The sequence below is a fragment of the Nesoenas mayeri genome (assembly GCF_963082525.1).
Source record: "Nesoenas mayeri genome assembly, chromosome: 4".
NCBI classification, from domain to species: Eukaryota; Metazoa; Chordata; class Aves; order Columbiformes; family Columbidae; genus Nesoenas; species Nesoenas mayeri.
Window position 1 is genome coordinate 20,527,091 of NC_137540.1, and position 16,018 is coordinate 20,543,108.

Sequence of the window (16,018 nt, forward strand, 5' to 3'; positions counted from 1 at the left end):
GCGGCCGCTTCCCGCCGGGCCCCCGCGGCGGCGCGCGCGGCCGGTGCCGCCGGGTGACGTGCAGGGCGCGCGGTGGCAGCACCTCCCCGCGCGCGGCTTAAAAAGAAGAAGAAAAGAGGGAGCGAAACATGAGAGCCCTGGTGAGCTGCAGCCGCCGCCGGCAGCAGCGGAGGGGGCATCGCCCGGCGCGGCCGCCGCCGTCCCACCGCGGGGACACCCTTCCTATGGGACGACAAGTGGAGGGCTGCTGCCGCTGCCGCTGCTGCCGCTGCCGCTGCTGCCGCCGCCCGCTGCCCGGCCCGCCCCGAGCCTCGGCGCCTCGGCGCGGCAGCGGGAGCTGTTAAACCTGTGCCACTTGCACAACTTGGCCGGCCCCGAGCATCCTCCCGCCGCGCCGCCGAGCTGGGGGCTCGGGGGTTGCTCCCCCGTTCCTGCCTTTTCGCGTCCGCCTCTTTGGGAGCGGGGGTGACCGAAGTGCTCTTCCTCCTTAGGCTTTTTAATTGCTACTGTTATTATTCTCCTCCAGACTTTCCCCTTCTGGGAGAGGGAGGTGGTTTCCTGATCCGAAGTGCAAAGAAAAGTCAGTGGGATTCCCCTCCTTCTCCTCCCACCCCCCCCTTTTTTGGGTGCATTCACACGCTCCCTCAGGCATGATGCTCAAGATGCTGCCGTTTAAGCTGCTGCTGGTGGCCGTGGTTCTGTGCTTCTTCGAGGGGGATGCCAAGTTTGGGGAGAGCGGCGCCCGGAGGAGAAGGTGCCTCAACGGGACCCCGCCGAGGCGGCTGAAGAAGCGGGACCGGCGGGTGCTGTCCCCGGAGGCCCCGGGCGGCGGGGAGGCGATGTGCCGCGGCCTCTACCCCCGCCTGTCTTGCTGCTCCCGCACTGACGCGCAGGGGCTGCTGCACGCCGAGGCGAAGGTAGGCACCTCTGAGGCTGCTTTGGTGTTCGGGGGGAGGTTTTTTGTTTTGTTTTGTTTTGTTTCCTCGCGGAGCCCGCGCACCAGCCGCTAACCTGCTGCGTTCCCGTGCGGTGGGATGCGGCGGCGGGGGGGGCGACCGTTTCTGCCTGGGAGGTGAGGGCGAAACAGAAACATGACACTGGTGCTGATTTATTTCCTCGGGAGTCGCGGGGAGCCTGGCTGCAGATCTGCTGCCCTGGAGGGGACGGGCGCTCGGCGGGGAGAGCGCTTTGCCAGCCGACAGCCGTGCGTGGAAGTTACTTTTTGTCCGCAGCGCCGGAGTTCCTGGCGGTGGCTGCGGTCCCGTCCCGGGGCGCCGCGGTGGAGCCGGTGCAGCGGGGCCGGGCCGCCCGCAGGTACCGCTGCCCGGGCGCGGCTCCGGGGAAAGGTGGAGGCGCTGGACGGGCTTTGGCTCCCGCCCCGCCACGGGCAGCAGGGCAGCTGGACCGTCCCCCGGCGGTGCTTTCCTGTTTATTTTTCTGGAGTGAGCTATCTTGTCCGGTTTGCTCCACGTGTTTAGTCAGGAAGGTTTTTGGAGAGCAGATGGTGCCGGTGTTGCAAAACTTTATGATCTCCACCCTCCTCGGGCCCTTGTGTTACTCACGAGTACGTCTATCACCTGCAAAAGACCCACGAAGTTTCCATTTTAGGACCCTGGTCTAACAGTTCTGGCTAATGACCGATGTCTCACACAAGGTGCTCTGAGCTATTTCTCCTTGCAACGTTACCTGGCAGCGCCCCTGCCCAATTTCAAACTGCGGCCATGTGAAGCACCTCCTCTCCTCACCGGTTTCTTAAAAACTGACAGTTCCCTGCATCCTTTAGCAAGTTAAAGCCTGTTTATCAGCCCGTTGCTTAGATTTTCAAACGCGTTGGTACCTAACCCTGCAGGACCGTGTTTGATAAGCTCTGCTGTGATGACCAGTGTGGCATCCAGGGTACGCACAGGCAGGGAAGTTGCTGAATAATGTCATTAAGAATCACTGCACGTGAAATAAACAATCAGGTGTTTTTTGGTTTGGTTGTGGGTTTTTTTGTTTTGGTTTGGTTTGTTTTTTTTTCATCCTGGTTTAGGTTTAATTAAGAATTCCTCAGTTAAAACTCTGTAGTTGTCAAGGTCTGAGAGACTCTTGGAAAACTTGTGTTTCACTCTTGCTGGCCCAAGCATAATAAAAAAAAATACCCAGCCTGAATCGAATTTTTATGCTCAGTTCACGGTAGATTTCACTCCATTCTCATGTAAACAGCTTCTACGAATCAACATATGTGTCTGGGTGGTATCTCTCACTTTGTTTTGTAACAAAAAGCCATATTGCATCATTTAATTTGCTCAAGTCATGCAAATAGGAAAAAATCAATAGGACAAAAAGGGGTCGACTTATCCTCCTCCCCACTAAACTGCTGCCCACACACAGAGTCCTGTTGCTTATGGCAAAAGAATAACAACAACACCATTGTGTTTGTTAGTTGGTTCACTAATGGGTGAAACTGGAGAACATCATTCTCCTTCAGTCCCCAGCTCTGTCCAAATGTTCATGCCTTTTGAGGGAGCATTTGTCCTTCCCCCTCTATTCCCAGATGAGTGAGAACTGTCTTACTGCAGGTTTTCAGCTGCAGATCTCTCTTTATTCATACCATATGCAGCAGCAGTTTGAGATTCAAGGCAGATATATTTCTTCATGTTGTCTAGAGACAGTGTCATTAAGCTCCTGTGTAATAACTGAATTAAACTATAAACTAACCACACACACATAACCTGAAAGATCTAGCTGGGGAAAAAAACAAAAAACAAACAAACAAACAAAAAACAACAACAAAAAAAGAATATGGACTGGAAAATATGTCCTTAATTCACCCTGTGTGCAATGGCTCAGTGGCATATATGGTACTGAGATTATTCAATGCTTGGAGATCCTTGTAGTAACTGGCTCAATGCAGTAAATTGGAAGTTGAATTTTGGTTAGTTTTCAATCTCCAGGGAGCTGAAGAGTGTATTCTCTTCTTACTATTCCTTGAAAATATCTTTTCATTCCATTTATTGTTGTTGTATGTTTTGTTTGTCTTTTCTTTCTAATGGTACTAAACACCTGATATAAATGTGAGATATTGACCATATATGCCACAGTAGCTATTTCTGAGCTGTTTAACCTGTTGTTTTTTGTTTAAATATATTCAGATAAAATACACTTTTTCAGGAATACCATTTACAAGGTTTTAAAATCAGACTATTTTTCACCAAAGATTAACATTTATGAGACTCGCAAATCTGCTTTATCATATCAATATGTGTGTAGAAAAAAAAAAGACAAAATATATGTCATTTATACTTGACAGAATGAGGTGGTCATTCCGTAAAAGTCAGGCAGCCTATTATGGAATACATTTGAACAGAATTTTTCAAAAAGGACATTTTTTTAAACTGTGTTCTACTACTGTTCCAAAACCAGCTTTTTAGAATGTTGTACTCCATCATATATCTACAGGATGGAGTGGCTATGACATTAACAGAAATCTGAGCACTAGCTTCTTGGGGAAAAAAAAAAAAAAGAAAAAAAAAGAGTTGAGCATGCTCAGTAGACATTTGTATAACAGTTCAGCTAAGATGCTGGGTCTTTGAGAATTTTTGATCAAATTATTGATCTGTGTTTCTAATGAAATCACAACCATTGCCTGCAGTTTTGGGAAATGGAGCTACTATAATGAGCAGATTCAGCATTGCAGTAGCTCAAGTCAGATTTTTGAATACTGTTGTTGACATTTAACTCTTTGTCTTCTACTTTTCCGCACCGTCCCCTTGTTTATGAAGGGCTACTACATCCCAGTCAAACATTGCAATATCAGGTTTTCTAAAAGTTTGATTACAACCTGACAGGCAAAGAAGTCCTCTCTACCTTGGATGGTTTCACAGCCAAGGCTGTCAAGGAATGGGTGAAAAGTAATTGTTTTCAAGTGTGCCCTTTTACAATCATTTGTTTGCTCTGGCTCTTTCACGAACAAAGGCTATTGTTGAACACATCCAACTAAACAAATAACTCATCTTGGGGTCCCTTTAACAGCTGCCTTAGTACAATGATCTATTTACATATTACCCTAAAATTGAAACTGAACTCTTTAATGACATAATCCAGCACTATAATACAGAAGAAGCATATGTTCAACCCAACAGCTGAACAATCTCATAAGCATATGATTTTTAGACATAAACGCTTGTATGTCAAATACAGCTTAAAGAAATAACTTATTTCACTGTGGTGTTTTTTTGTTTTGTTTTGTTTTTCTGTTGACATCAAATCTATACTGACTTTCTCAAACTAGATATGACAGGGTACACAAAATAGATGACAATATTCAATGTAAAGAATTTCTGTCTATTGTGTCTTCTGCCGTTGCTTGTTCTTTGCACTATTCTTTTTATTGATGAACCAATTTAGTATGCTATCCTTTCCTGTGCATTCCAGGATTTATTTTACCTTTAGTCCATGCATTTTACTTACATGTGGCTAGAGATTAAAGGATCATCTTACAGATGTTGTAAATTAGTCAGCAGAAGGCATGATCATTATTAGGCATGTTGCAATAAATGTTTGAAAGTTTTACATATTTTCCAGAGCACAGTTAGTTTAAACCACTGCAGTTTGATGGTTTCACATACGACTTTAAAAATTGAAGCAGGAAATTAGTTTACATTTGTCCAAAAGTCTAAAGCCATTGTCAACTTTAAGGTCATTCTCAAAGTAGAGATCCAATAGAAAAAGCTTAATTCAAGTAAGTATTTCAGCTTTTCCTTAGAACTGGTTTGATATACTCCAGGATAAATACATTATCAATTTACTGAAATTTAGAACAGAACAGTTGTCCTATCTCCTAGCCAGGACAGAGTTACACATCAGACCTCACACAGAGCAAATGTTACCACCCTATTTTGCTTGAGCATTCTAAAAGTTAAATAACATTGTACTTGATTTTCAGATAATTGATTGACTCTCATTCCTTAATCTTCCGATTAGCTATTATATGACCAAGATTCATTCCAGAAATGACATGAGGGGGTGAATTCCTGTGGTTAATTCCTGGATAGCAGCTGCTCAGGGGGATTAGGATCCTTTTGTCTTAACTTTGAGGACTGAAATGTTGGCAAGCATTGCTTCTCCTGTATCACCAGGCAATGTCAATTACATTTTCCACAAGAAACGGTAAATTAGCTTTTCTATCCTGTTTGGTGTGGGGTTTTTTTTGTTTGATTGTTTTTTTCCCCTGTTCGCAACGCATTCTGGAGTCTTCCAGTAGAAGTGCAGTTTTCTATCTGCATCGCTGTGTAGGTAATTCAACAAACACACTGAATATTTACCTAGTAATACCTAGTGTTTACTTGTACTTCCAAACACACCATCACACTGCTACCACAAGAAAGCCTACTGCCCGAGATCAGCTTCCTGATGGCAACATCTGAGACTTTTGCAAAGCAGGTGATACCACTGGATGCAGGCAAGCACTTTGCACAGTTTGTAGTCATGGTGCACTTTCCTTTGGTAGAAGCACCAAAAAAGGTAATTTCATCCCTACTTTAGGAGACCTCCCAGCCTCTTGGTGACATAATGTTCTTAATAAGTGGCACTTATGGATAGTGCTTTCAGTTATCCCCTACTGGCTTCAGACTTTGTTCTTTTTGGCAGACAATGACTTGCCTGAATTATACAGGCCACTTCCCATCTGAGCCCTAGCAATGCAAGGTAGCAAGGTCAGGATGCCATCACCGCTTAAGAAAGTCCAGCTAATGCAGAAGGTTGCCTCAGCAGTGTGGATTACTGCAAGCGTATAAAGCCTATTCTCTACTACCTGGATTGCAATCATAGAATAATTTGGGATGGAAGGGACCTTCAAAGGTCACCTAGTCCAACTCCCCTGCCATGAGCAGGGACATCTTCAACCAGACCAGGTTGCTCAGAGCCCTGTCCAGCCTGGCCTGGAATGTTTCCAGGGACAGGGCATCTACCACCTCTCTGGGCAACCTGGGCCACTGTTTCACCACCCTCATTGTAAAAAAATGTCTTCCTCATGTCTATGCTACGCAGTAATAAGTCAAGTTCAAAGTTTTAGTTATTATGTATTTTGGTTATATTTTATTTCAGTTATCATTATATTTGTAGTTCTTGTCTTCAAGGCATTTTTTTCCTAGATCTGAACCACATCTGAAGCTCAAGAAATGAGACTAAGGTTAACAGTTCTGCTCCTATGGCCCAAATGAGCAATCTAGCAAAAAGAATCTGAATGTTTTCAGGAGAGAAGGCACTGGTGCTGTGCAAAGAATTCCCCAAATAATTCAGGGCCAATGCAAACCTTTTGTCATACATGTAACATGCAATTAATTGATTACTGTCTTCGAGATTTAAAAGGAAAAAAAAAAAAAAAAGACAAACCCTTTCCAAAAAAAGATGTGAGACGAAGATGTGAGACAATCAGATTCCCAAGAAAGGTCTCAGGAGAGATAATAAACCATATGTGGCAGATGTTAGACACATTACTTAACTGCAGGTGCTATGAAGCCAAGGATAATCTGAGAATAGATAGTTTAAAGAACAGAACATTTAATGCATTTAGCGATCCTGGCAAATCTGGAGAACCTCTTTTTGAAGGCAATGGCAGCTCTTCCAGAATATGAGTAGAGGCCAAATGGTGTTCTAATCAGTGGTCTAACTTACACCACTAAACTTCAGTACACATTTCAGATGGCTTTTTGAAAATACGTAAGACTAAATTTTCCTGGAAAGAGTTTGCCTTTTCAATTAAGGTTCCTTTAAATAGGATTTTGTGTAAGTGTGCAGGCCATATATTATGTAATATTTTGAATACATATCTGTTTAAAACAACAGGGAGTGCACTTCTCTGAAGTGTTGATGTTTACGTAATTATGATCTGTAAATAAAATGCTGAGTTCAGAACCGTATTCTCAGAGTACTGCATCCTAGAAGAGAATTGACCTATGAGACAGCATACCCAAACATATCAAGAGTCTTAATGCATTAAATAACTTATTTTATCAAAAGTAATTTCAATAATTCCCATCCATGTTACGTTGCAAGAGAATGACATTGGAAAGTCTTCTTACAAATCAACTCAGAGATATGAACTATAGCAAAACTGTGTCAGTATTATCAAATGTGCTATTTACAACTACTTACAAACTTTACAGAATACAAATATTTACCACGTTAATATTTCTCAATATAAGTGCCTTATGGTCTTTGTTTATAACTGCATTAAACAAATAGCAGAAAGAACCTGAACTTTGTATTTGCTTTGGATCAGATTCAGTCCCTCTCAACTGAGAACACATTTCCCATTAGCCACCATTGGGATGAATGATCAAAAAACAATCCATGTGGTTAACAATAGATTAACAAAGTGCACTGCATTCAAAGACTAATAAAGACGACTATGCTGTTTTCCATTATTTTTCACGATTTGATGACATTGTGCTCCTTAGGCTCCTGCGTTTACTTAAACAGATCATCAATCGTGGTTTAGTGCTTCTTCAAGTACTATGCATAATATATGCTTTTTTTTTCAGGACAAAGTTACAGTTTCAATATTGAGACAAACAAGATGTTACGGGTGAATTCCACTTATAAAAAGAAGTGCCTGAAAACATACAACTTTTCCCACCTCCAAGTAGTTTGCATTAGAGAGAGCAAAAAGCAGAGCAGCATTTCAAGTATGAAAAATCCAAGGCACCTGCTGAACCCCACAGCAGTCATTTCAGTAGCCGGACTGTGGTATTGTTCAAGATAACATCTATTTAACAAATACCTAGATATACGTTTTTCCTGATGCATTTTTATGGGAGTATTTTAATTTTTAATCTCTAAATACTTGAATAGGTCACCTTACAAGTTAGGTTTTTAAGTATTTCATGTAAGAGAAGTGAGCAGAAGTCCCGCTGCTGTAGTTCTTCCTTGTATAAATGACCCCTTGAGTTCAGAGGTTGGCTACGTGATTAAGAGATTGCAGGCTTGAGTCCATAAAATAACTTGAGTACCACGATTCTTATCTGAGAAAGAGAAGCAAGCACTTAAAATCTCACTGTACGAATGACATATTGCACATTTCATGCCAATAATTTTTGCACTTCCAGAATGGTGATATGAAACATGATGCATTTATACTAACTGTGTTGGTTCTGTTAGCGTTATTTATTACATTAGATCATGCAATCATTTTTTTGTATAAGATGGGGAAACAGGTTATATGTTTATTTGTCTCTGGTTTGTGGCTTGCAGATACTTTCTGTTACCAACAACACAGAATGTGCGAAGCTACTGGAGGAAATCAAATGTGCACACTGCTCACCTCACGCTCAGAATCTATTCCACTCACCTGAGAAAGGGGAAACACCTGAACGAGAACTAACTCTTCCCTACCTGTGCAGAGACTATTGTAAAGAATTCTATTATACTTGCAGAGGTCACATACCAGGTAAAGCCTATAACAAAATACGGGTCTAAAGGATGTGTGGTTTGAACTGTTGATATTGCCTGAGCGGTCAGGAGATATCCCCATTAATATCCAGGGGATTTTGCCCATGCAAAGACAGCATACCTCAGCATCTTCACAGTGGATCTTATGTAGTGAGGCAAATATTTGCACTTTCTTGCCACCCTCCTATTAAACGCTCCATGAAAGATGGGATTGTTGCCAAAGGCACCTGAAACTATTACCTTTGCTAAAATATTAGCATGTTCTTCAAATCATATAAACAAGTAGCTGGCCATCCAAAAGGCTATTCTAAACAATAGATAGCTTTAAAATGCAAGATGAAAAGGATGCTGGCTGTTTGTTGTAGATTGTTTTTTTCTGGTTTTGTTACCCTAGAAACTGATGTTTTTTCCACAGGGTTTAAAGCCCATTGAAATCAAAGGGAGCTATTTGATAGACTTCTGTGATCTTTGAATCGCTTCCAATATGCTGTTAACAACCAAATTCTTAACTAAACTAACACTTCCTCACTGTAGTCAGTAGAGTTAGTTGGACAAAACCAAAACCAGAATTTGACCTGTGTTGTCTAAGGCAGTCACCAAATGTGTGCTATCACTTGTAACTATATCAACAAAATAACCACAGATGAAGGTTCTTCTAGAAATACTGTCTTAATACACTATTATGTTAAATAACATCTTTGGTATTCTCAATAGTAAATTATTTATATGTTTAAGACTGTCACTTTTAAACTATGCTTTTTTCCCCGTCCAAACACTACTTACAAATAATGCCACACAGGAGAAAATAATTAAACTGGTTAAGATTTTTTTCCTTTTTGCTAGCAGCGGAGACTGGAAAAAGGAGTTGATAATGGATATGAAAAATGAATTTGTGACTAGTCATTTCTGACATATGAACACAGCTTTGTAATATAATATAAACATATTTGAGTCAACGGGATAGTTTAAGTGGATGAGATTTGGAGGAGGGTTTTTTAATTGCGTGTGTACAGTGTGTACTTGTTTTCTCTGAAATCCCAAGAGCACAGGGATTTCTTGCAGCGTTCTTTTAGTGACTTGAGAAAACATTTTGTATTGACTTACTTTTTCCCTTTACTGTGGTTTAACATGTATCTCAACCCGTTCAAATATGAAAATATTATTATTGTCTTTATAAACTAAGAGATGTTTCTAAGGCTTTCTTAAACCAGCTGTTTCTTGCTCTTTATCACATTCCCCAAAGCAAAGCAGAATACATCACAGTTGCCAAGACTGCCTGCTGAACAGCGATAACAGATTAGATATTCTAAATGTTTGGCCCATATGAGAAGTCAGCACAAAGGCTTTTTTTGACATGAGTTTGTAGCTAGTGCAAATGATTCGTTTATTCTGCAGAGCAAATCCCTCATAGCTGTTCTGTGAAATTCTGTGTGTTTCTGAGGAAACAATTTGTTTAATTGGGAAAAGTGAAAGAAGGAGAAGGGAGAAATAAGGAGAAGGCGGAGGGAGAGAGAATGAGAAAGGGCTGAGCAGCACAGGAGCTGTAGCCACAGGAACCTCACTCCTCAGATCAACATATGTGGTGACGAATGACAAATTTATTTTTCTACAAAGTTTGTGTATATGTAAAACTGCTGAAGTGCATCAAGATGTCAAGTGCTTTGTGTGACCACCCAGGTTGCCTTGAAAGATAACCAGATGAAAGCATAACTTAGCACTGGACAGAGCACTGTGCTTTGCAGGGAAAGAGCTTACATACTTCAGCCCCAGTTAAACTAGGATTTTTCCTACATCAATCAGATGCTAATAATCGTTCTAAATACTTGTTCTGAAAGTGGGTTGTACTAACAGAAAGTTGTTGTATACTTACATCCACCAACAGGGTTAATTTGGTGACTTGACTGGTACATATGTTTCTTGATACCTTATACTAGTATTTCCTGAAGGTTTCCATTAAGATTCAGGTTCCTGTTTTTGAGAAGATGGGCCATAGGACTGCAATATACTTTAATATTCTTACACACTCTAAAATATAAATAATTAAAATAACAACTTATTTGGGTTTTCTATTTTACTTGTGAGACCCATATATCCATAACATTTTTCCTGTAAAAGAAAGAAAAAAACATAAAATTTGGAAGCTGTGTTTCTAGTTTAGCCTGGAGGATTAGAAAAAGAGTTGGAAATTAACAGCCCCCGGAACCCAAGGTCTCTGGCAATGATTCACTGTGCATTTGTTAAAAAGTCCAATAATTACTCATTCTCTATTAAGGAGCGCTAATTGTTTCTGAACACCAATACAAAGGAGTTTAAGGAAATTGCTGACTACAAAAATAATGTTATCCCTTAAGTCCTGCACAAATGAGAAATACTATTAGCCTTTTAAGATAGCAAGCATCTTTTCTGGAATTGAAATTTTAGCACTACTTATTAACCAAGACAACTGAGAAATTATACATGAGGTTTTTTGATGAGTTAGCTCCAGAAATGCATTCGTTGTTCTGTCTCATTTTGCAAAGATGAAAACTCCAGCAGATCCTTGCTTAACTCTTTTGAAGATAGCAGTTTGCCCACCAATTATGACTGTAGCCGAACTTCCTTTGACTTTTTTAGGAATATCCAAAGAAAAGGTGGACCCAATTCTTTATTCAAACAGAATAAGAACAACAGCTGTTAGGATAGTATGAATATGTTAATGCAGGAGGGTGTAATGTTTCACAAAGCCTATGAGGTTACAACTTCCCTGCTTCATCTCAGGTGACTGTTCTCATTAATTCTCATCTGATTTTTATTGTGAGCCTCAGTTGAAGTGATTACTGATGAGGACACTGGAGTCAAGTGGCTTAATGAAGTATCTTCTAACAATAAAAATTTTAAGTTTTCCAAGGTCATAAGAGAAGGCTGTCTAATATGTATTACGAATAGGGCTAGTAAAGAAAGGCACGGTTGGTTCTCCTTTTAGGCATGAGCAGAAACTTGATCCATGCCAGTGAAAGTGACACATTCTAAGGAACAAACCTCTGCCTCAGCCACGGTGTGTTCTGCCATCCAAGGACATCCGACAAGTTTTGAACTATGTGCTCCTCATAATTTTCATTTGAAGAAATGGGTTCCAGATGATTGTGGGTGAATCAGATCCAGCCCCAGATCTGAATCCAGGCATTACTAGAACAGATGCCCGATACAAATTTTTTAACTCCAAACAAAGGCACCCCAGCCCAAAACACTGGAAATCTAAGAAATTCTGCAATCCACGCAACACTTGCAGAAATGCTCATGTCGTCAACTAATAGTAGCAGTCACTATAGTCAACCTGCAGAAAAATAGTAGTGGCTCACAATGTTGCTGCTGCTAACAAGAGCATGAAGGGGATTAACCCTGGCGTTGCTTGTGTGCAGGCACATGCAATGCATGTAAGAAGAGGGCTGCTGGTCACTTGAAAAACTGTAGCAAGTGATGTGAGCTACCACCAAACTTACTACGTTTTGACAAAGTCTGGAATCACCTCTTTGATTCAGTTTTCACTAATAGTTGAGAAAAGATAGGAGAATGTGGTTTTTGTGAACAAATTCACATCTAGCTGGCAAAAGTGCAAACCAGAAAAACGAACAAACAAACAAAAAAACCAACAACCAAAAAAAAAAAACCCAGGCAAATGCTGTTCACACAATACTGAATAATAGTCAATAATAGCAGGAATAAAGCAGATGAGCCTGATCTCCAGATGTTCTCTAAGGCCATGTAGATCTCCTCAGATGAGTGGATGGTATTCCATCCTGTGTGAGGTACAAACAAGGAAGGGAGTGAATAGTAACTTGACATGCTGTACAGACCAGGACAAATGCTACCACAACATTTGAGCTGTATATCACAGAGAAGGGTGATGCGTATGCAGGGAATCCAGTGAAGTGGAATATGGTGAATGTAGGTTAGGAAGCAAGATAGAGTGTGAGGAAGAACTGGAGTGGAGAAAGGAGCTGAGGATCAACTGAGAGCAGAAGTTTTCCACTGAAAAGGCTTGAAATCCTGCAACTTATTCCCACAGTGTTTTAAAAAGGCAAACACAGAAAGCCTTCACTATAAATGCCTCAACTGAAAAGTCTGTAGTTTGATTCTTGTTAGGAAGACATAAAGTTTTAAAAGCATTGAAATGCAAGCCTGCACAAAATCGGACATGTATAACTCTTAATGTTTAATCTTCCTTTGTAATTTCAGTTTTCTTTGTTAACATGGGCACTGCTCTGTCAACATATACACAGTTGGGAAGACATTTGTAATGATACATATAAGTCTTTTAAAATAAAGAAGGAAGTGCACAAATTCACACAGGAGCAAACGTTGCAGTCCTTATTAGGCAGAGTTCTCATAAAGGACAGTGACAGAGCTGGATTTGAATAAATTCAGACTGCAAAAAATGATCTTTTCTTTTTTTTTCTCCAAACAATTTCAGTGCTTAGGGCACTTGTCAGGGGCCATTCTTCTGGACACTGTGCGAACACTAAACAAAATGGCAAACTTCTAAACTAGCAGAGACCTTATACAGTCTAAGCAGGGTAAAGAAAATATTACATGGCTACGAGCAGTTAGGAGAGTAGAGGCAAAATGTTTTTCTAATTGCCTTTGGTGAAGCTGTTAGTATGTTGAATTTAGCATTTATAACACAAGCAGATTTTTTTTTTTTTGTAAATTACTATGGTTTTTATAGGACAAAATTCCATTCTTAATACACAGGTGAAACTGTATTTACAGAGGTTACATTCCTTCCAGTAATGCAACATTTTAGCAATTTAATGATGTATTTTCCTAGTTTAATTCAAACTCCACTTTTTAAGAGCATTTCTAAGGAAAATGGAACAGAAGTCTTATCCTTTGTTGGAACCTGCTGATGTATTTCCTCAATAGCAAAAGGCAACTCCAGTATAGCACATACTGCTGAAGCGCATGATAAAAACATTTCATAAGAAAAAGGGATTAGACTTATACATAAGAAAAGGCATTGCATAAGGCATTAGTCAATTGAGTTGGCATCTGATTGTTATTTGAAATGAACATGTACCAAGTAAACAATATGATCATAATATGCTCTCAGTTTTTCTGACTAAAGACAACATTCAAGCCAAGGGTAGCTTGTCTTTAGTAAATAGTAGATGGTATGCTTGGAAAATTATAGAAATTCTTAGAAATTGTATGCCTCTGATTTGCTATTTCATTTTTTTTAAAGATCCCCTGTGCCTAGAGAAATAAATTATTAACAGCAAAACTGTGTATTCTTAGGTCAAATAATTAAACACTAAGATTCTAGATTACCTTTGATTTTGGCATTATTTCTACAAGCCTTGGAATACCAGTCTGTGATTATGTCAGAGTTCCTCCTCAGTTGTTCCACTTGAAATTATATCTCCCATTTTCTCCAAATAACTACTATAAATTAAAACCAGCTCTTCAGAAATTATATTTACTGAAGCTTCGAATCATGGTAATTAAACTTTTACACCACAACACACTACCATGTGTTTCCAGATATTATTTTGTAGAAACCAAAGGCAGGCTTTGTCATGTTATTTTTCCAATATTTTTAAAGGAAGATGCATATGAAAAGAAGTATAGTTGGGTGGGAAAGGTTTTCCACTCCACAAAAATTCTGGGATCTAAAAAATTTTCCTATTCCACATACGGAAGAAATTGAACTCTTTTGAAATTTTCCATGAAGAAAGCCACAGAGAGACCACCCCAGGATAGCTAATAAAGTGGTTGTTAGGACATTTACTTGGGAAATGGGAGACTTGGGGTCAAACTCTTGCCTGACAGATGAGGGGCATTGACCTGAATATTCCTCTTCCTAATGAAACACCCTAATTACAAGACATTGCAGTATAGTGATATGAGGTTTACTGTCTGTTTCGCTGATTTTCATTTAGATGAGAAGTTTTAATTTGGACCAGAAACGTCATGTTAACTAAAATTTTGTCAAAACTGATAATGTTTCTGAAGAAGCTTTGGTTTTAAGAAATTGGCATTTTCCAATGAAACACAGCTGTCCCTGATCAGCTCTTATTGTAAGTTGTAAGCCAGAGGCTTTATAGCCAAGATCTATGGATTACTGCATTATTCACAAGTGATAAAGCCATGCATAAATTAGGCCTCTCATTCCAATTAAGTGCTAATTCGGTGTATCCTATGAGTTATGTATGTCCTGGACCATAGTGCATCCTAACACAGTATGCCAATAATGCAAAGAGGAATGAAGGTAACTGAAGACACATTATCTTAACATCTGTTTTAGTAAAATAGTACATATATAACTAGCCAATTCTGTCTTCTTATATTTAATATTAATGATTAAAAACTGGATAGAAATGACTTTGTGGATAGAAATAGATATTTTTCCTGTCATTAAATATAGTGTAATATCAGTAGTGCTGGGGTTTTTCCTCAAAGGCTCTCATTTTACCAACTTTTTGTTTCCCTGAGTCTTCAAACTCCTTCCCATTTTAACCTACAACCTAAAGACCACCTTTCATCCAAGCCAGCTTAAAGCCGGCTCCAGTGCAGCATGTGACATATCCCTGTTGTCAGGGGGTGGGGGCCGAGGACATAGACCTCCCAACAGGACACTGTGTTCACCCACTGGAACATCGGGAGTCAACCAGAGGCCAACTGCACGTCACTACGGGGCAGGTTTCAGCAGCGCTTCTCGCTTTCTGAGACAACTCATTATTCACCTCTCCCATCGATGTCCTGTGCTGCCAGCAGTCCACAAAGTCTTCACTGCATGTCTTTTACCAAAGCCTGCACTGAAATTTTTAGTACAACAAACCACTTAGAAAAAGAAAAGTTAAACGGAAGCTGCTCCAGCTATTTTACAGCAGATACTACACTTGATTAACAGGGTTAAAACCAAGGAAAAGTGTATCACAGCCTCAGCTCTGAACTTTCTTAATTTTTTAATGAGCAAACTGTAGCGTAATTTTGAATGCATTGGGTTTCTTATTTAAGCCCACTGAAATGAAGGTTTAATACAAATACAGATGATTGAATTATAAAAGGTAACACTTTGTTTGTATTTATTCAGAGCAGGCCTTTTTTGCAAGTAGTGCTTTGTTTAAAATTACTCCTTTTTCCACTCAATATATCATCTATTTAAAAATTGGTTTGGCAGCATGAAACTGCGGACATGACAACACGCTAAATATTTGTATGCTCTTTTGCATTTTTAAGGTTTTCTCCAAACTACAGCTGATGAGTTTTGCTTTTACTATGCAAGAAAAGACGGTGGTGTATGCTTTCCAGACTTTCCAAGAAAACAAGTGCGAGGGCCAGCTTCTAACTCCCTGGACCACATGGAAGAATATGACAAAGAGGAAGAGATCAGCAGGTTCATAAAGATAAATGCTGTTTAATCTGAAAAAAAACCTTTGCAAAGCCTGTGGTTTTCACAGTGAACCAGCTCAGTGTGTGCTTATGCTCAGCAGCTGTGTTTTCCAGATGTTACTTTCTTTTGCCGCTGCTGGTGTACGTCAAAAAAGAAAGTTACTTTAGCTTCAATATTTCAGTACCATTTGACATTTGCCTTGCTGAAAAGGTG

General features: G+C 40.2%; 1 protein-coding gene across 1 annotated transcript in view; it reads left to right on the forward strand.

Moving 5' to 3' along the window:
* Window positions 1-650: 650 nt before the first annotated feature.
* Window positions 651-16,018, forward strand: part of HHIP (hedgehog interacting protein) — a gene marked incomplete at both ends in the record, with an annotated part of 70,129 nt that continues 54,761 nt past the window's right edge. The window contains 3 exons of the mRNA XM_080343791.1: window positions 651-917; window positions 8,236-8,431; window positions 15,652-15,808. Coding sequence (XP_080199917.1) covers window positions 651-917; window positions 8,236-8,431; window positions 15,652-15,808 — 620 coding nt within the window. The remainder of the gene's footprint in view (window positions 918-8,235; window positions 8,432-15,651; window positions 15,809-16,018) is intronic.